This window comes from Bombyx mori, chromosome 23 (assembly GCF_030269925.1).
Source record: "Bombyx mori chromosome 23, ASM3026992v2".
NCBI lineage: Eukaryota > Metazoa > Arthropoda > Insecta > Lepidoptera > Bombycidae > Bombyx > Bombyx mori.
This window is the reverse complement of record NC_085129.1, coordinates 16,701,209-16,721,774: the sequence shown is the minus strand read 5'-3', so window position 1 is coordinate 16,721,774 and position 20,566 is coordinate 16,701,209. Positions and strand designations below refer to the sequence as shown.

General features: G+C 41.1%; 1 protein-coding gene and 1 long non-coding RNA gene across 3 annotated transcripts in view; one reads left to right on the top strand and one right to left on the bottom strand.

Annotated features, from left to right (window-relative positions):
* Nucleotides 1–3,458: 3,458 nt before the first annotated feature.
* Nucleotides 3,459–20,566, bottom strand: part of LOC101737508 (uncharacterized) — a 35,389-nt gene continuing 18,281 nt past the window's right edge. For both annotated transcript variants that reach the window (XM_004930691.5, XM_062675320.1), the window contains exons 4-13: nt 15,087–15,192; nt 13,678–13,836; nt 13,230–13,360; nt 12,290–12,387; nt 11,016–11,168; nt 9,671–9,764; nt 7,167–7,255; nt 6,314–6,453; nt 5,481–5,559; nt 3,459–4,743 (exon numbers count right to left, since the gene is read on the bottom strand). In XM_004930691.5, coding sequence (XP_004930748.1) covers nt 4,668–4,743; nt 5,481–5,559; nt 6,314–6,453; nt 7,167–7,255; nt 9,671–9,764; nt 11,016–11,168; nt 12,290–12,387; nt 13,230–13,360; nt 13,678–13,836; nt 15,087–15,192 — 1,125 coding nt within the window. In that variant the 3' untranslated portion in view covers nt 3,459–4,667. The remainder of the gene's footprint in view (nt 4,744–5,480; nt 5,560–6,313; nt 6,454–7,166; nt 7,256–9,670; nt 9,765–11,015; nt 11,169–12,289; nt 12,388–13,229; nt 13,361–13,677; nt 13,837–15,086; nt 15,193–20,566) is intronic.
* Nucleotides 7,263–8,337, top strand: LOC134201129 (uncharacterized). Its single transcript, XR_009976329.1, has 2 exons — nt 7,263–7,858; nt 8,155–8,337. It is a non-coding gene; the product is annotated as an uncharacterized LOC134201129 (long non-coding RNA).

Genomic DNA, 20,566 nt, shown 5'->3' with positions numbered 1-20,566 from the left:
TAAGCCTTCGCTTCACTTTTATCGTACTGAACACAATGTCTCTAATAAAACTGGTGAATAATAAAAAAAAAGTAAAGTACCGTCAATCTAAAAAAAATATTTAATAAGCGCCCATCTTCTCTCTCTCTCTCTCTCACTCAAAACAACAACAAAAAAAAAACTATTTTTATTAATAATCAAATTATCATAACGAATACAAAATCGTATAGAATAATTAACATTTCTCATTGTGAGGGGAATTCTCGTGGAAATTCACAAGAGTTCCGTACAAGGTAATAAATTATAAAAAAAATAAATTAATACAAACATGATTATAATAACATTAAGATAACGAGATTACAGCGCGCATACATTCTCTATAAGCGCGTTAAGTTTTACATTATTTTGGCATTTGTGCTCCTCCTGCTCACGGCCTATTCGACGGTAAAGGTGACTGACTCATTATTAGCGTGATACTGTCGAGCAGATTCTTCAAACGAGGCTTGTGAAGTACTTAGCGGTAGGCAGCCGCTTGGCTTTGCCCCTATCACTGCTGAAGTCCATGGGCGAAGGTAAACACTCACCATCAGGTGGGCCGCATGCTCGTCTGCCTACAAGGGCAATAAAAAAAGTTGCTTCTGCAGCTGCTACCAGAGCGTTATCACATGTCCTTCTTCAAACGAGGCTTGTGGAGAGTACTTAATGGTAAGGAGCTATTTGGCTCTGCCCTTGGCATTGCTGATGTCCATGGGCGACGGTAACCACTCACCATCAGGTGGGCCGTATGCTCGTTTGCCTACGAGAAAGTAAACGAACAAAGAAGACTTCTTCAAGAAAACGCCGACAAAATATGATTGGCTAATGCTACCTGCAGCGCTTTTGGGAGGAGGCCTGAAAAGACGCAGCTTAAAGCACTCTAAACAAAAGCAATGTCAGTTTGAAGAGCATGCTCGGTGCTCACATGCGTATAGCCTTTTATGAGCATGTGTAACTGATCTTAAATGGTAACCACCTCGAGACAACTTTTTTTACTGCTTAGAGTGGTGGTCCAGCTCACAGCCCACCGGGTGTTGAGTGGTTACTGGAGCCCATAGACATCTGCAACGTAAATGCGCCACCCACCTTGAGATATAAGTTCTAAGGTCTCAGTATAGTTACAACGGCTGCCCCACCCTTCAAACCGAAACACATTACTGCTTCACGGCAGAAATAGGCAGGGTGATGGTACCTACCCGATGGACTCACAAAAGGTCCTACCACCAGTAATATAATTAAAAAATTTCATAAGCCCCAGTTAAAATCCCTTAATCGTTGTTAAATATGTCCCCTCTCTTATTAAGGAGTATATGCGTGTCATAGTCGAAACGTGACCCAAACACATCTTCACTTGAGGCCGCTTGAAGACGACCTCAAAAAAACGCCAGCTTTTAACACAGCATTTACAGATTATATCGAATCTACCTTAGGCAAAATATGATTGTTAGTTGTATGATTAAAAATCCGACCTCAAAGTAGGACCTCAATCGCGTTGTCACGTCAATGGGATCCGACGATCGCGAAATGCATGTTAGGTAATTAAAATTTTAATTTAAAAAAAAGCTTTTGTATGCGACAGTACTCAAATATTATTTTATTCAAACATGAGCGACGTTCTGAAATTGTAATATATTCTGGGAATATAATCAAAATAATAAAAAAGAGCTTTTAAAGTCCCGTAAGCCGAGAAATCTTGCGAGATTCCAACGGTTATTCGCATTATGTGTACAAATTAGAATCTAAAATACTCAAGTCCTAAATACTAGCTAATATTCAATGGTAACAATGGTAATGATAAATAGTACCATAAAAAAAATTGAGGTACAGCCATCCCTCTTATAACACGGTAAATACGTTCCTACAACGTCCCGTGCTGTGCGAACCCGCGTTATGTGAGACTAGAGAAGCCATTAGTAAAAGGAAAGTATTTTTTCTGAATGAAATATCTCAACTATGTATGTATGTATGTTAGTATGTAACGGAATCTTTGAACATGATTTTGACCCCCTTCAAAACGTCAGATTAACTCGAAATTTGGTATACTTATTAAGGACCGTTGACAACTCAATATTTAAAAAAAATTGAAATTCAACTAAAAAATGAAAAATAAATAATAGTTTTTTTTTACAATAACGCGCTTTTTTACAAAAAATATATTTTTTTTACACTATTTTTATTCAAATTTATTAAAATTAATTTTCTATTTTTTAGTTGAATTTTCTATAAAAGCGCATTTTGTTAGTTTTTTTAAACTATTATTTATTTATCTCTCTTCTTAGTCGCATACTTCATTGCTGAAGGTCGTGTCCCTGAATGCCCTTCGTGGCTCTTTTGTACCATCAGCTTCCATTCCCTTCGGTTTTCTGCTTCTCTCAGGGCGGTCGCAGCAGAGTCCAGTGAGCGCAGTCACCTGATCTACTCTATTACTGGTGGTAGAACCTCTTGTGAGTCCGTGCGGGTAGGTACCACCGCCCTGGCTATTTCTGCCGTGAAGTAGTAGGTAATGCGTTTCGGTTTGAAGGGCGGGGCAGCCGTTGTAACTATATTTGAGACCTTAGAACTTATATCTCAAGGGGAGTGGCGCATTTACGTTGTCGATGTCTATGGGCTCCAGTGACCACTTAACACCAGGTGGGCTGTGAGCTCGTCCACCCATCTAAGCAATAAAAAAAATCTGACCCACGGCTTGGAGCCCGGCCGGCGGGTCTTTTCCCTTCTACCTTGAATACCACAGCCAATTTTTCAAGGTCGTCTGGTGACCGCCGAGAAATGTGACCAAAGTAACCAAGAACCTTGTGGTAGCAAATTGTAGACAGTAAAATTTACTGCTTATTTTTTATGGATAAAAATAGCTTATTTTTTATGGATAAAAAATAGCAGTAATGAATTTTCATTTACTCCTTAAATGGTGTGTGCATAGTGCATGTTGTAATTATCTAAATAATTTTCTTTCTAGATTCTAGATTTTAAATCTCTCGTTATCGTGTTGTATGAGTACCGTGTTATAAGACGGGTTTTGGGGAAAAATTATTTATTAACCGTGTTGTAAGTTACCGTTTTAGATAGGAAGATTACCTGAAGCTAATAAGGTTTTTTTTAATGTCAAAAATGATTTCTCCGATTCCACTCGGGTTCTATATATTTTATATAAAAGCTAAAATTATTAAAAAAAATGTTTTTTTTTTCTACACATGGAAATCTCCAAACCAATTTAACTATCATTAGTTGGTGGAAATTTCGTTTGATCATAAGGTGTACTTTCATAATTTTTAGATTATTATCGTATCAATAAATAAAATCTTGATATTTCAATAGCGACCTCTAAGAGGCCGAGTGGCAACCCAGTACAGGTAGAAGGCTCGGCTGGCAGTAAGGCATGCAAACGCCTCACGCGACGCGGAGCCTTCACCGCGAGTATTCAAACACCAAAACAACGTAACAACTTCTTTTCAAAAACAATTATTTATTTAGCTAATTAAATTTTATTAGTTAATCAATAATTAATTTGAATTAATAAATAAATTACCTTTATTCATCAACAAACAATTAACAATTTGCGTATTTAAATATATAGATATATGTATACTATTTATATAATGTGTATTATTTTATAAAAGCTTTTTTTTTAATAATATTATTAATATTAATTTATTTATTTACAAAATGACTAAAATTGATAGGAATTTCAAATGTAAATAATATAATTGCAGTGTCACTGTGTGTTCATTTACAATCATTGACGGGATAAGGCTTCATATTTTTTGTGTGTAATGCTCTAAAACGAAAAAAAAAAAATACTTTTGCGGTCAAACTTTAAGACAAGCGAGAAGGACACTTGACGGTTCAGATCAGTCGCCCGCGGACAACAACAGCGCACGTTGATATTCGGGCTTATAAATTACAAGAGTGAACGCGGAGAGCGAGCAATGGAGTGCTAATTTTATTCCCAACTAAAAACGCAATGTAAATGCGCAATGCAAATAAAAAAATTAAATCACTAATCTTACTATTAACTTGGTTAAATGTACATGAATATTATTTTCGTCTGAAGCACAACGGGACCGTACATTGAATTCTTGTTTATAATTACTAAGTCATGACCGTCAGATAGAAAATGTAAGTTATACTAAAGGATTATTTATAGTTACTCTTCGAATTTATAAGCCCCGTCAAAAACGCTATTGAGCTTCCAAACGAAACTACCAGCTGACTTAGTTAACATGTGCTCTCCGAAAACGGGATCGCGGATTCGAGTTTTATTAAAAAAAATTGATTGTAGCGTTCGAAATAAAAAAATGTGTCTCCAAAAGGAGGACTAAAAGATTTTCCCTTTAAACATTGTCGTCCGTATTCTGGTCGCGTCGGAGCTCGAACACGCGACCCCGCGACGCCATCGCATGATCGAACGCCACACCCACCACTATTTACCCGACATTCTACTGGACGATTCATTTTCAACAACAAAATAATTTATTCGTTTTATAAAAAAAAACTCCACTCACAAAAAAGTACCGTCAGCAAAACAAAAGAGTATAAAAAAAAAACATTTATCAAGTGTCACGACCCCCTTGCCCGTCGTCCAGCGTGACGCGTGTCACTGTCAACTGTCACTGGCGCGCGGAGCCAGCGAGCGGGCGGGCTTTGAGCTTTCGCTACGTACGTGAAAGCTCATAGAAGAGCACGTAGGCCTCCGACGAAACCACGTTGGACGGGTTGATGGGCGTTACCCTGCGGACAAATATATACTTCATTACATTTTTTATTTATTGCTTAGATGGGTGGCCAATCTGGTGTTAAGTGATTACCAGAGCCCATGGACATCTACAACGTAAATGCGCCACCCATCTTGAGATATAAGTTCTAAGGTCTCAAGTATAGTTACAACGGCTGCCCCACCCTTTAAACCGAAATGCATTACTGCTTCTCGACAGAAATAGGCAGGGCGGTGGTAGCGCGGACTCACAAGAGGTCCTACTATCAGGCGGCGGTTAATTAGCCGGACCCAAATAAGGCTTCAGCGGTCTCGAAGACCTAAATCTCTACCAGAAGCACTGACGTGGTAGGACCGCGGGAGTCCACCATTTGTATTTTCCCAAGAAGGCCTCATGAGGCTACGACCCTCAGCATTGAGGATTATTGAGGAAGAGGAATACCTGAAGCCTGTTCGTTATTGACTTGCCTCCATCGGCTCTGCGTCTGCCCCCACAGACAATTGCTCAAGAGTAGTCACTAAATCACTTCATTAACCCGACCCAATAAGTTCACCATAACAAAAAAAACCTTGTAAAGGCATATGTTTAGCCCTCATACTGACACGAGTAGGGATTGCGGTACACATACATTTCGACTTATAATTCGCCACACAAACCAGCGATTGTCGGTTCAGTGTTCGGGGGGCCGGTTCCCCTCGCGGCCCCCCACGGGTGGGGACGGGGGGGGGCGCTTTAGGCCCCAGACATACGCACCTAGAGTCATTGTACTCGTGCCAGTCGCCGGTGTGCGGGTGCTTGCAGTACGCCGTGTAGTGGCCGGAGTACGTTGTACCTGGAGAATACAATTACCATATATATTAGCCACCTATAGACAGCGTCAACGACTGGGGGGTGCGGTGTGGTGAAAGTTGAGAGGGGATCGCGCTGTCCCTTGACGCGGGGCCTCAAAACGACTTCGGTATAGGGATGGAAAATGTAATGGAAGCTCATAGGAGGCACTAGTGATAAGGAATGAGCGTCTCCCTACGGAGTTTCCCGAGCGCCATAACATAACCTACTTCAAACGAGACTTGTGGAGAGGATTTAACGGTAGGCAGCGGCTTGGCTCCGCCCCTGCCATTGCTGACGTCCATGGGCGACGGTAACCACTCACCATCAGATGGGTCTTATGCTCGTCTAACTGCAGCAGTGATAGCACGAGTTCTTTTGATACAGATTAGCTATGAGTAAATTATTTAACAGTTTAATTTGTAGCGTTGGGAGAGCAATATCAATATATTCGATACGAGATGTCGCATCACTCGTCTTGAGAGATGAGGAGTCGCAATTTCATGACGTCATGGTAGGGCGGCGATACTCACCGGTGCTCATGCATGTATCGCCAAGTTTGAAGGTTTCAAATTTAACATGAGTCCAACGATTTCCAATACTATATCAATTTTCTTTCGTAAGCGCTTCAGATTATGAGCTTTATGTCTGCTTAAATGAACTGATAGGTGCGTTACAGTGATTGTCCGGAGTGGGAATCCAGCCCGCGACCCTGGGGACACTGGGGGGTCGCGGCGGGGCGGGGGGGGGGTCCGTACCGGAGTGGTTGCTGACGGCGTACAGGTTGTAGACGGGCGCGCCGGACCGCGCGGCGGCGTAGGGCGACATGTCGAGGCCGCTCAGGGGGAACTCCACCACCACGCTCAGCTTGCCGCGGAACCGCTCCGTCGGGGAGAACCTGGGGACCGGGAGGGGGTCAGTATCATCGGCCGGCATGTTACACCGCGATGACTGGTGGTAGGACCTCTTATGAGTCCGCACGGGTAGGTACCACCGCCCTGCCTATTTCTGCCGTGCAGCAGTAATGCGTTTCGGTTTGAAGGATGGGGCAGCCGTTGTAACTATACTGAGACTTTAGAACTTATATATCTCAAGGTGAGTGGCGCATTTACGTTGTAGATGTCCATAGGCTCCGGTTACCACTTAACACCAGGTGGACTGTGAGCTCGTCCACCCACCTAAGCAATAAAAGCAATAAAATTAGTTGAATAGTACCAGCATTATTAAGGTCGATTTTCCCATGGACCACTTGGCATTAAATTATGGAATCGATACGGCGTCAATATCGCCAATTGAAACTTTGGGACGAATTGTATAGTATTTATTTAGGAAACTAACAGTACAAAACAAACACCAGTACTTCCACCGAATATTGCATTAGGACTGTCCCCCCTCCTCCACACCGAGCGGGGGACGGGGGGCTATAAGGTTTGACAGCATTTGACTTCTATTACACGACATTATTCATTTACCGAGGAAGTCAATCGTGAACATAATATTAAGTACGTATATCATTAGAACAGTTGGTGCTTGTCTGCTGGGTTCGAACCCTGGGAAGGTCATTATCCCTGAGTTCCGTGAGCCTGTCTGCCGAGATACACGATACCGTACCTTTTGAGATGCAAGACCAGCACTTGAGGGAACTTCTGCACCGTGAACCATTTGAGGCACTTCCGTCTCACGCCGCACTTCGAGCATGTCTGGAATGTAACAGGAGTATGTATGTATGGGCCATGGACCGATCGCTCTACGGGAACAACTTAAAAAAACAACAACAAAAACACACTCATTCAATATTCAAATCTTCGCGTGATGTCATTCGTGGTTAAATCATAATCTAAGCCAGTGCTTCCAAACCTTTTTGTGACATGCCCAACATTTGCAACATTTCTAAAAATTTTATGCCCCCAAATACATAATTTTTAACATAAAAAAATTGATTTGTTCACTTAAGAAACATAAATTATTGGTTTTAGGAAGAAATCACTATGAAATTGTTATCAAAACACGGTAAATAATATTTCAAGACATTCAATAAGAAACTGAAATTCAAATTCAAAATAATTTTAATACAGATTTTCTTTATTAATTTCTTCGATCAACAATAGTAACTAGATTTCGGGTCGGTGCATAAAATCCGTCTCGTCAAATAACAGCGCACTTGAAATGTGAGCTCTTATTTTGTTTAGTTCACTTCAGACACAGCCAATTTCAACCCGTCTCACAATACCGCAGTGTGTATTCAAAAGTTGCAAAAATAAGGCCCGAAAAAGCAATTTAACGGCCGGAATATCTTACTTTCGGTAAGTACATGAAGTATAAACTATATTGTAAGCTTTAAACTTATAAATAATATAAAATTTTGAACAAAATTACCGATTTTTAACCACCGCTACAAATGTTGGCCAAGGCTCGGCCAGCACATGGACAAACTTTTGCTTAACAGAACAGTAAATGCATGGAGTAGATTTGTGTTGTAATAATTTTTTAAAATTTGTTAGCAGCACTTCAAAATTAGTTGGTTAAAATTGGTTAATGCTGCTTTTGTGTCTGTTTGTTGGACTCTCATTAGATACTTAGCTTTCCATTTTTATTTTAGCTTTCCTAGCAATCACGTGTGCAAAATGGATCTCGATAGTCGCCAGAGAAACAAGAGATGACTTTTATAAGCCAGCTAAGATCTCCGCTTATTGACACTGGACATCTTTGCCTTCCGTGCTCACGGCTACTGAAACGTGGCCGAAACATTGTAATAAAAATACCACGCTTGAAACCGTTTAAACGATGTTTTATTATGTGTACTGGTCGCGAAAACTTAAAAATATATATTACACAAAAACGTAACGCTAATAAAATAATAAGTAATGTATAGATACTAACAAAAATACATTTCCAAAACATAAAAAGTAAACAACTAAACTTTTACTTTAATTCATTAATAAATTATTTTAGTGTTAAGCGCGACTCCCTTACTTCCTGTAGTAAATAGAAATCGGCATTTCAAGAAGCAAAAATAAATAAAGCAAAACGATGTTAGTTCTCAGAGCAATTAAGGGAAAAGTTACTTTATTTGTTGCCTGTTAAGATTGATTTAACATTAAAAGTTGTTTAAAATATGTCTTTTTATTGGTAAGTGACAGGAGTAATTTATTGCTTTGCTCGTTTTATGTGTTGAATGATCGTAAGTATTAGATAATGTTTTGGAGATTTGTGACTTTATTACTAGGTGCCATAGTTGTTATTAGTTTGAACGTAAAAGTGTTTCATAACTTTTTTCTCCGTTTGTTAGTAAACGAATGTAGCTATATAAGTATATATTCACGCGGACAGTTTTTGCTTTAATTTTGTACGTATCCCTTTATCTAGTTACTATTGTTGATCGAAGATTAATTTAGTGCGATTGGCCCCTTAATTGTCAAATTGCCTTATTGCGGGGCGTGAGTCCCACGTTGGGAAGCACCGATCTAAGCCAACTATTGTACATCCCACGCATTGCACATTGTTATACCGGTATGAACGAAGCCATCTCTCATCAAATAGCGGAGGCGAATATCAAAACGACTAATACTATAGGGAACGTTCTTAGTAAACAAGTCGTAAACTGTTAAAACGTTGCAGAGACGTGAAGGCTATTAGCGATCAGTTCTAATAGACGCGAATTGTGATATCGATATATTGTTTAGCCGATATGAACAACGCCATCTGTCATCAAATAGCTGAAACGGACATCAAAACGACTGGTACTACCGGAAACGTTCGAAAAGTGTAATGCCATCTATTGTCGAATAGCGAAAATCGAAACATCCTGTACTATCCTACACATGTCGTATGCCGGTTATAAGAGGATATCACTTGTTCCCGGTCTTTTTTTTTTAAATCGGCACATTAAGCTGTTTTCAGACTACGCTATAATATAATATAAGCAGTATATAGGTCATAGCACAACAATATCGCGCACCATACATTGTTAAGGACACGTTCACACTTTACTGTACTATATATTATTGGCTAAGTATACGCTGCTATACTATATGGTACTATAGTATAGCGTAGTCTGAAAGCAGCTTTAAGAATAAGTTGTTGTTTATTAGAGTATTAGTTAAATGTGAACTGACCGGTTTCTCGTCACCGTCCAGCTCTTCCTCGCGCACGAAGTGCTGTAGGCACTGCTGCAGCTTCAGGTTGCCGGTCCGGGCCGGAATCGGCAGGCTGTGGACACCAACAGAACCATTACTTATACACACAAACTTTTACAAGACAAGAACCAGACATGTATGAGCGCGAACCGCGAGGTCATCGACCCGGTAATTGAAATTCTGTAATACATTGCTCTGACATATCAAACCGATTCCCAAGCGCATTTGACACCTGTCATTCTAAAATGTAGCTCCTCCTCCTTGCGTCGGTTTCCTCATTACTGAGGGTCGTGGTCATGGCCTTGAAACAGATTGTTTTTTATAGTGCACCGCCATCTGTCCCTATCTGCAGCTGAGTGCAGAGCATCGTGCACTGTGGTATCCAGGGCTGCACGAATCTGGTCCGTCCAACGGGTCGGGTTCCTGCCTCTTGGTCGCTTGCCCTCGACCTTTCCAGTGACCATTAATTTCTCTAAGTTGTCACTGTCTTTCCTTGCGATGTGGCCAAAGTATTCAAGAATCCTTCGCATTCCTCGTTCTTTACTCGACTTCCTTCTTGTCTTTTTCTCAAGTGTTCGGTTAAGTGTGCGCTCATATTAAATAATCTATATATTAATACGTGAAGCTATAACTTTGTATCCCTTTTTACGAAAATTGCGCGGACGGAGGAGCATGAAATTTCTTACATTTATAGAGAATATAGAGAAGGAGTGCAGAAAGCTAATATTTTATTTAATTATGCATTTATAATACATTAAATCAATGAAAAAAAGCATTACACACACTACCATGTATTTGACACGCACACGCATGCATACTATTTGTTTATTGTCAAACTTTTCTTATTGTTTATATATAATCTGTGGTCAAATTGAGAATAGATTAAATGTTGCTTGTCTTTATTAATATACTAGCGACCCGCCCTCGCTTCGCTTCGGAAACATTAAAACACACATGAAACCAAAAAAATAAAATAAAATAAATTTAAAAAAAGTAGCCTATGTTCATCAGGGACAATGTCGGCTTCTAATGGAAAAAGAATTTTTCAGATCGGTCCAGTAGTTTCGGAGCCTATTCGAAACAAACAAACAAACAAATCTTTCCTCTTTATAATATTAGTATAGATGTAGGTAGTCTTGGTGAAATCTGTGATTATAGAAGTTATAATAAGTAGTCTTTGACAATAGAAACCATTTCAATTAATTATAGTCGAATTTCGACTACTACGGGTCTTCTAGTATTAAATAATACTTATTAATTAATTAAGTGTTTTAATCCATATATGAAAATTGCGTTTACAATTTTCTCGAATAGCGGCGCTCACCTCAGGTCCCAGAATGGATCGAAGGTGACGCTGTCGTGGTTGCAGTGGGTGCAGCGTAGGGTCGACTTCAGCTGCCCCACGAAGATGTCGCCCACGCGGCTGTCCTCCATCCTCAGGTAGCGGCTCCACGCTTCGGCTGCCTTGGCTGAATCGCTGGAGGATATCCAATTAACCGGTTAGTCTCGCACAAGATTCGCAGATAAACGACGCGCGCGCCACCTGTCGGCGGATCTCTAGAAGCTCCAGTAACCACTTAACACCAGGTGGGCTGTGAGGTCGTCCACCATCATCATAATAAAAAAAATACTATCACCCCGGGCACGTCTGCTTTGAGGCAGCGTGATACTACAATATAGGCATGCTTATCTACCCTACTGATCACATACTAAAGAGCATTGCTTTGATTTGAACACCTAACCTATCGCCTAGAAATACGACATCAAAAAAAAAATAGTTTAAAAAAACTAACAAAATACGCTTTTATAGAAAATCCCACTAAAAAATAGAAAATATATTTTAATAAATTTGAATTAAAAATAGTGTAAGAAAAGTGATTTTATTGTAAAAAAGCGTGGGGTGCTTTTCAGGATATTATCAAAATAACCCTTCTACTTATATCTGTTCATAAAATATTTATAACTACTGATACCATGCACCGCACGCTTTTTGTTACAATAAAATCATTTTTTCTTACACTATTTTTAATTCAAATTTATTAAAATTTATATTTTTTAGTTGGCTTTTCTATAAGAGCGTATTTTGTTAGTTTTTTTAAACTATTATTTATTTGTCATTTTTTAGTTGAATCCAATTTTTTCAATTTTTTTTAATACTGAAATATCATCGGTCCTTAATAAGTACACCAAATTTCTAATCAATCCGACGTTTTGAAGGGGGTCAAAATCATGTTCAAAGATTCCGTTACATACATATTTACATACGTCTGAAGCTAATAAAAGCGTATTAAAATCTCAATTGTATTAACGCCCCACCGAATCCACTGAGTTCCACGTCGTAACTTCTCAGTGGGTCGCGCTTCCGATCCGGTGGTTGAATTAGCGAAGCACTGCTCTTGCTAGGGCCAGTATTAGCAACACTCCCGGTTTGAGTGAGCCCCGTGAGCTCACCTACACGCTAGGGTAACGCTGATATAGCCTCTTAGGCCACCATCGAACTGGACGGCGCTATTGCTCCACGGCAACACTGGCCAGGCGGTGGTACCCGTCATAAATCACCCCCGCCCCCTCTAGCGGTGAATTAAACGAGCCACTAACCTTAGATTGTCGTCGATCTCCGTCAATATAGGCTTCGGTTTGACTGTGACCCTGTTCACGTCCTCGTGGAGCCCTTCCAGTAGATAACGAAGAAACTCCTGGAAAAGAAATCAGAATAAAAAAAAATCTTTGTAACGATCGATTGTTTTAAACGTATTCCTAACGAAGCTTATTAATCAAGACAATTTAGTACCAACTTTTAAGTAGTTTTAGGTAAATAATTTGGTATCAAATTTCGAGTAGTTTTAAGTAAATAATTTGTTACCAAGTCTTGGCACCAAATTATTACCACTCTATACAAATTTATGTTACCAAATTTGGTACCAACTCTTTAGTAGGTTTCGGTAAATAATTTGGTACCAACATTTCGGTAAGTGTAGGTAAAAAATGAAATGTAAAACTCCTCCTCATACTCAGTTTAATTTCAATGAATTTCGATCGCTCTTGGGAACCGAAGGGGTAACGCTACAAACAGCAACTAACGCCATCTAGTGGAGAATAGGTACAACTTGAGAGAGTTTGCTGACCCTAGCAAGAGCAGTGCTTCTGTGGACGAGCTCAGAGCCCATCTGGTGTTAAGTGGTTACCGGAGTCCATAGACATCTGCCCCACCCTTCAAACCGAAACGCATTACTGCTTCACGGCAGAAATAGGCAGGGCGGTGGTACCTACCCGTGCGGACTCACAAGACGTCCTACCACTGGTAATTACGCAAATTATAATTTTGCAGGCTTGATTTTTATTACACGATGTTATTTCTTCACCGTGGAAGTCAATCGTGAACGTTTGTTAAGTACGTATTCCATTAGAAAAATTGGTACCTGCCTGCGGGATTCGAACACCGGTGCATCGCTACATACGATGCACCGCACGTCTTATCCTTTAGGCCACGACGACTTCAAAATGATGTATTACATAATAATATTATTGAAGTTCCCACCTGCGCGTCCTGCTGGCTATAGCCCATGAAGCGCGGCGCGAACTTCTGAACCTGGGACTTCAGGGCGGTGGTGTTCACGACTCCGTCACGCTCACCACTGCGCCACACCTCCTTGATGACCGTCGCGAAGGCTGCGAGACACATTTTTTTTTTTCATACCTAAGCTGATGATAGCCTTGAGAGGCTATTTCAGCGTAACCTTAACTAGTAGGTGAGCTCACGGGGCTCAAACCTAACGTTGTTGTTAACACTGGATCGGAAACGTGACCCGCTAGGAAGATCTGGCGAGAAACTCAGTGGGCTGTGTCTGTGGGTTAGTTCGCTCGTCGAGCCCTTAGTCGCAAGCGACGGGTTCGACGAGAACGATGACCGGTGCTTGGGGTATCTAAAAGCATCATTAGTGGATCGGGAGGATCCATAATGACGTGCAGTCTGGACGCAAGCTCACCTTTGATGAGGGCCCCCTTCATGCAGGACAGCGAAGTGTTGATGTCATCGCAATACTTGTCTTCGGAGACGTATTCCAGCAGCGGCTTGGTGTTCGACAGGCACTGGAGGACGCTATTCATGAAACACGTGTTGCCGATGTTCCTGAGGCCGTTCAGACCTGGATACGGGGAGAAGGTACCTTGTTAACGATCCGGCTTTTAAGCGTCAAGGACTTGACAATTCGCACACGCGTCAAAGACCGATCATCATTTCATCATCATTCTCCTGCCATTCTCCTAGGGGGCCATCCATAAAGTACGTCACACGTTAATGGGGAGGGAGGGTATCACCGAAGTGTGACATCGTGTGACAAGGGGCATGGGGGGGTCAATACTTTTGTGACGTCACATGTTAAAATTTAAAATACTAAAACGCAAAGTTTGTATGTGAATTAAAAATTTTAAAAACTTACAAACTTGATCTATATTTATTAATAATTTAGCATTCTCGCTATGCGATAATCTCTCATGCAACGTCATTTAACTTCTAGAGCGGCGTTGTAATGCAAGTGAGACACTCAAATTCACGAGAATTTTGAATGGTAAGGATTTAAATAGGTTTAAGTCGTCGGCGAGTGCTCGCTCGCTTTTCTATCGTTCCGCACGTCGGTTGTTTGCGAGACCTTCGACAAGTGCTACTTCACGCGCCGGCGCAGTGACTTCAATACATTCCTTTTGTTTATTTCACGATTTACTTTTGCCGAGTGGCAGTCATAGTCTTCTCAGTTTAATTGTTTTAACATTTTTAATTTATTAAATTATTTTAAAATGAACAAAATAAAAATAAGTAAAAAATGAAAATAGCTGTTTTCTCTCGATTATTTTTAAATACATACATAAATTTAAAAAATGTGTGACGTCACATCAGGAGGGGGGGGTTATAAAAATGTGACAACCTGTGACAAGGAGGGGGAGAGGGGTTCAAAAGTCCTAAAATTCGTGTGACGTACTTTATGGATGGCCCCTAGTCACTTGGGGTCGGCGCAACATGTTTTCTCTTTCCATACTTTTTTTATTGCCTAGATGGTTGGACGAGCTCACAGCCCACCTGGTGTTAAGTGGTTACTGGAACCCATAGACACCTACAACGTAAATGCCGCCACCCACCTTGAGATATGAGTTCTAAGGTCGCCGTATGGTTACAACGGCTGCCCTGCCCTTCAAATCGAAACGCATTACTGCTTCACGTCAGAAACAGGCAGGGTGGTGGTACCTACCCGTGTGGACTCACAAGAGGTCCTACCACCAGTAAGAAACCTATAAAACTCCTCTATCATATACCATTTCTTCGCTCACTCCCCTCTTACACATATCGTCTTTCACGTGGTTAAAACGAAAGCAATGTAGACTAATAAAATCTCATAGTTACCACTGGTGTGACTTGACTGCCGCTCATTCCTGGATTCGGAGAGTGATTCCGATCGATCGGTGCTCCGGCGCAGGCCGCTAGGACCGCTTTTGCCTCCGGCCAATTCCTGAAAATTCACATTCACGCGAATCTATTATAAAACAGTTTTCAAACTACCCGCTTGACACGTTTCTCGTTCATGACGCGACAGCCCCAAATGATGATGCGACATTGAAAATAAAATCATTGAAAACGCATCGCCATCCAGTCACTTTCAAATCGTTGCGAGTTACGACGCCGAGCATGAAAAACCATGCATATAATTTAAAAAAAATCAAACAATTTTACCTGTAATTCTCTTGGGCTTTACAATCGACGGCGTAATAAATAAATTGATAAACTCTCATTATGAAAATTGTAATCTATACTAATATTATAAAGAGGAAAGATTTGTTTGTTTGTTTGTTTCGAATAGGCTCCGAAACTACTGGACCGATTTGAAAAATTCTTTTTCCATTAGAAGCCGACATTGTCCCTGATGAACATAGGCTACTTTTTTTATTATTTTTTTTTATTTTCTTTTTTTGGTTTCATGTGTGTTTTAATGTTTCCGAAGCGAAGCGAGGGCGGGTCGCTAGTAAACTATAAAGAGTTTCTCGTAAGATAGCCGGAAAATCCTCGTACGTAATTTAAGGAAAACGGATTCTGAGTCATTCAGATGACCTGCGACACCGATGGCGTTACGTCGCGAACGTGCGAGTGAGACGGCGCGATGCCCCCTTCCCTTACATTACCGCTCCAATAGAAAAACGATTTTAGCTACGTATCGTCTGTTTGAAAGCTACCATTAATCGTGCTTTACCCGACGCTTTTACGAGTACTATTCGTATAACCAATTGCAACTTGTATTATTTTCGCTACTTATACACTGGTAGCCTAAGAGGCTATTCCAGCTACGCCCTGAGCAGGTAGGTGAGCTCACGGGCTCAACCTGAGATTTGCCAACCACCAGCCCTAGCAAGAGTAGTGCTTCGCTGAATCTACCGCCAGAGAGGAATCGCGACCTACTAAGAAGATCCGGCGAGAAACTCTTTGGGTTAGTTCGCTCGTCTAGGATTGAAACTTGTGTCAACATGAATCAGATAAGACTAAATCAACAATAGAACAATAGCTCGGAATTACGATGTGTAAGGTGAAGAGTTCGAATCGAATTAAGCTTGTAGTAAAAATAAATCAATCCGCATAAACACTCGTAGTAATACAAATAGTTTAATGCTCACTGGCCTTGACGTAAAGTTGAAAACCGAAAATCACGTTTGAAGGTGCGTCTGTAGTGAAATTAAATTGAACGATTTTGCTTTTACAGTGTTTTACAATCCACGTAGTGAGGAAATTAATGTACTTGTGTACAGTAAGGGCTTGGATCGTAGCCCCCGATCGCTCTCAGTTTGCGCACTCAAACGTTGAGGGCAGACCCGACTGTAATAATTACAATTAATTTGATTTTAATTTTTTGACAACCCTCGCTAATTTGCGCCTTAAGTACCTATACGAGCGGCGATTAGACATCAAAGGCGTTTCTCAACTGCATCGATTGTAAAACTGTGGCTGTGTGATCTAGACAAGCATCACCCCATTCCTGCCCATGGATGTCGTGAGGCAATTTTTTTTTTTTTGTTGCTAAATGTGTGGACGAGCTCACAGCCCACCTGGTGTTAAGTGGTTACTGGAGCCCATAGACATCTACAACGTAAATGCGCCACACACCTTGAGATATAGTTCTAAGGTCTCAGTATAGTCACAACGGCTGCCCCACCCTTCAAACCGAAACGCATTACTACTTCACGGCCGAAATAGGCGGGGCGGTGGTACCTACCCGTGCGGACTCACAAGAGGTCCTATCACCAGTAATTACGCAAATTATAATTTTGCGGGTTTGATTTTTATTGCACGATGTTATTCCTTCACCGTGGAAGTCAATCGTGAACATTTGTTGAGTACGTATTTCATTAGAAAAATTGGTACTCGCCAGCGAGATTCGAACACCGGTGCATCGCTCGATACGAATGCACCGGACGTCTCTTATCCTTTAGGCCACGACGACTTAAAATTAAATTAATTAAAGTGGCTATGGGAGAACGGGCATCAGCATTCCCAGAGTATTACACCCGGGTACTGCCATTGCCAACGGCATGTAATAGTGGCAGTGCCGTATTAAGAACCCACACTAGTGGTTATCACTATCCTCATTGTTTTATTTGCCAAACGGACCTGCGTTCCGGTTTAAAATATGGATAGCCGTTGTGGAATATAGATTGAGGCATCGACTTCATGTCTCAAGATGGGCAACGGCATTGGTGTTCGAGATATCAATAGGCTAAAAACGTATGTATAACATTATTGCATTTTTTATGTCTTTTTCATTATTTCATCTTTACATACACTCAGGTTAGAGCCCCGTGAGCTCACCTACTCGTTAGGTAACACTGGCATAGCCCTCTAAGGCTATCAGCATAAGTAGGAAAAAAATACATACTACAATGCACGGGCGACATACAAAATCGCTCAGACAAGATTCACATTCCGTATATTGTACTAGGCCCGTTTGATTAATGCGAGTTTTTTAACTTCTCGATCGCGTAAAAGTTCTTCGTTTGCGTTTGTCCTTCGTTTGCCGCTAGGGGCGCTGTTCCAACTCCGTACAAATTTGAGTTAACTTTTACGCGATCGAGAAGTAAAAAACTCGCACTGATCACACTGATGACGCGTCAGATACTCGCACTATTGTTTTATATTAAGTCTACCACACTTGTTACCACCATCGGGGAACAAAAAATCGTAAAGCAAGCACAGGTGGACGTATTTCAGCATCGAATCCAATAAAAACCCACACGAAATAAGCCCGCTATATTAAAAAAAAAAAAACAAGAACACCAAACAACATGCCAATACCACAACCACAGCGTGGTGGTACCATTCGTGTCAACGTCAGCGCGGCCAGCCGGACCGCGTAGTGACTGTGCTCGCGTCCCGCCACGACAACGCGTCGCGACACGACAACGTTACCGACTCTCTGTAGCGCGTTTTTGTCGCCACCACAATTTGAGAATCGCTGGTCTACCGGTGAACGTGAAAATTAAGTTAACACAATTTTATATGTAGTTTAAAAGATAAAAAGATACAATTTAATTAATAATAATTTCTCCTGTTCAGGACATTAGAGCGAAGTTATAAAATTCTCATCGGACTTTTAAATCGGACGTTATAAAATCGGAAAGAATGACGTTCAGATATTATGGTACATACAAACAAACAAACATACCAAGCTAATAAAGACCTACCTAAATAGCCAATGGAAATCGTAATTATGGAGACAATAAGGATCAGTTTCGAATAACACCAGCCTCTCTTATCACTCATCTATAGTAGTATTTACGACATTATTTACAATCTACTCGTAATTCTCTTTTCCTACTGCACCCGTCAGTAGAAATAATAATTACAGAGTTTCACTTTGAAGGATCCCATCAAGACTTCCACCTTGCACCTGAAGTTGGTCGGTGGTATTAATATTGGGCTATCCATAGGCTTCGGGATATCCCCATCTAACCATCAAACAAACAAGCAATTAAAAGTTATATTATTGATTTGAGCTGCGTCAGTCTTGTGATTCAACAGTGCGCACCGGGCGTCTTACTCATTCGACAAAGGACGCTTACTGTTGTTTTTTTTTAACCGACTTCAAAAAGGAGGCGGTGTTTTTCTTGCGGTTTTACTTTCATCTGATTAGCAGTTTTCGGATTATCCTTAGAAATACTAAAATATTAAGTTTATTAACCTGATATCTGCCATACGTTCTTCCTGCTGGCCTGGCAGGCAGCGGCAGGCGGGGCCGGGGGTCGTAGCAGTACCGGCAGCCACACTTCATTGCTCATAACAACCAGGATGCCGGTAGTAACGCATGCCACTATCATAAACACTTCGTAGTAAGTGAGCATGGAACGATTTCAGAACGTATCGTTTGAAAATAACGTTTTTAAATTGTGAACGCTTCGTTTCCGAACGCAACTCTGACTGACAGTTCGACAGATGCAACTCAATTTTTTTTTATATTAATAATGTTCAAAATAAAATTTAAATTCACTTCATTGAAACTGTTGTCTCTCTCAGTCACATCACATAGAATACGTTTCCGCTTTTAATTAATTAAACTTGAAAATTATCAAAACACTTTCAATTTTCCACAGTCGCACATTCACTAACGATTTTGATTGGCGCAAACTAAATTCCATACATACCCGAAATAACTAACACTGGCCATTTTGCGATTGCAACGCAACGAAACGAAACGAAAAAACAAGACGCTGGTCTAAATTTTGACAGTTAAATAGGCGCGCAAAATGGCGGACACCTGACCGACTAGGTCACATCGGCGGGAAATAACATTTCCACCATTACATTGTCCGTCTCGAAGACTTTTATTTATCGCAAACGAGAGCTCATAGCGAACCGAGTCGAAAACCTAGGCCGGTGATGACTGCCAAATTACACAATACTTCTCTACCAATGACACGGTCCGGATAACTGCTTGCTAGTGATGGGAACGCGTGCCGTATTAAATTTAAATTATAACGTTTAGAATCGATTTTTTTATCAATTTCAGGGGGCTACTTGTAAACTTCGCGTGGTAAAGAAGACCTGATCGCTCTGTACACAGTTGGCGACGAACTGTGGCAGCGAAATGAGGACTGCCGGCCTGACCTGGAGTGATGTCAAGGAGCAAGGGCAAGATGTCGTCGTGGCCTAAAGGATAAGACGTCCGGTGCATTCGTGTTGAGCGATGCAACGGTGTTCGAATCCCGCAGGTGGGTACCAATTTTTCTACTGAAATACGTACTTAACAAATGTTCACGATTGACTTCCACGGTGAAGGAATAACATCGTGTAATAAATTAAAAAACCCGCAAAATTATAATTTGCGTAATTACTGGTGGTAGGAACGCACGGGTAGGTACCGCCATCCTGCCTATTTCTGCCGTGAAGCAGTAATGCGTTTCGGTTTGAAGGGTGGGGTAGTCGTTGTAACTATACTGAGACCTTAAAACTCATATTTCAAGGTGGGTGGGTGGCGGCATTTATGGTGTAGATGTCTATGGGCTCCGGTAACCATTTAACACCAGGTGGGCTGTGAGCTCGTCCACCAATCTATGCAATAAAAAACAAAAAAGACATAGTGAAGTGGAGATAACTTGTCAGAGCCCTATGTACCAGCGAGGTGCCCTAGGACTTCTACTACGCGTGACTTTCAAAGGGGGGCCGGCAAGAACTGGGTGAGGACAGCCCGTGGCCTAGGCTCAGTGGTGTAGATCGGGGGAGTTCTACATCCAGCATCATGAAGATGATGAGGTGTGCACGTTTTTAATGAGAACCCAAACTCAATAACAACACTACCATTGTCGACGTCACCCTAAACACGTCATTACGGATCCTTCCGATCCATT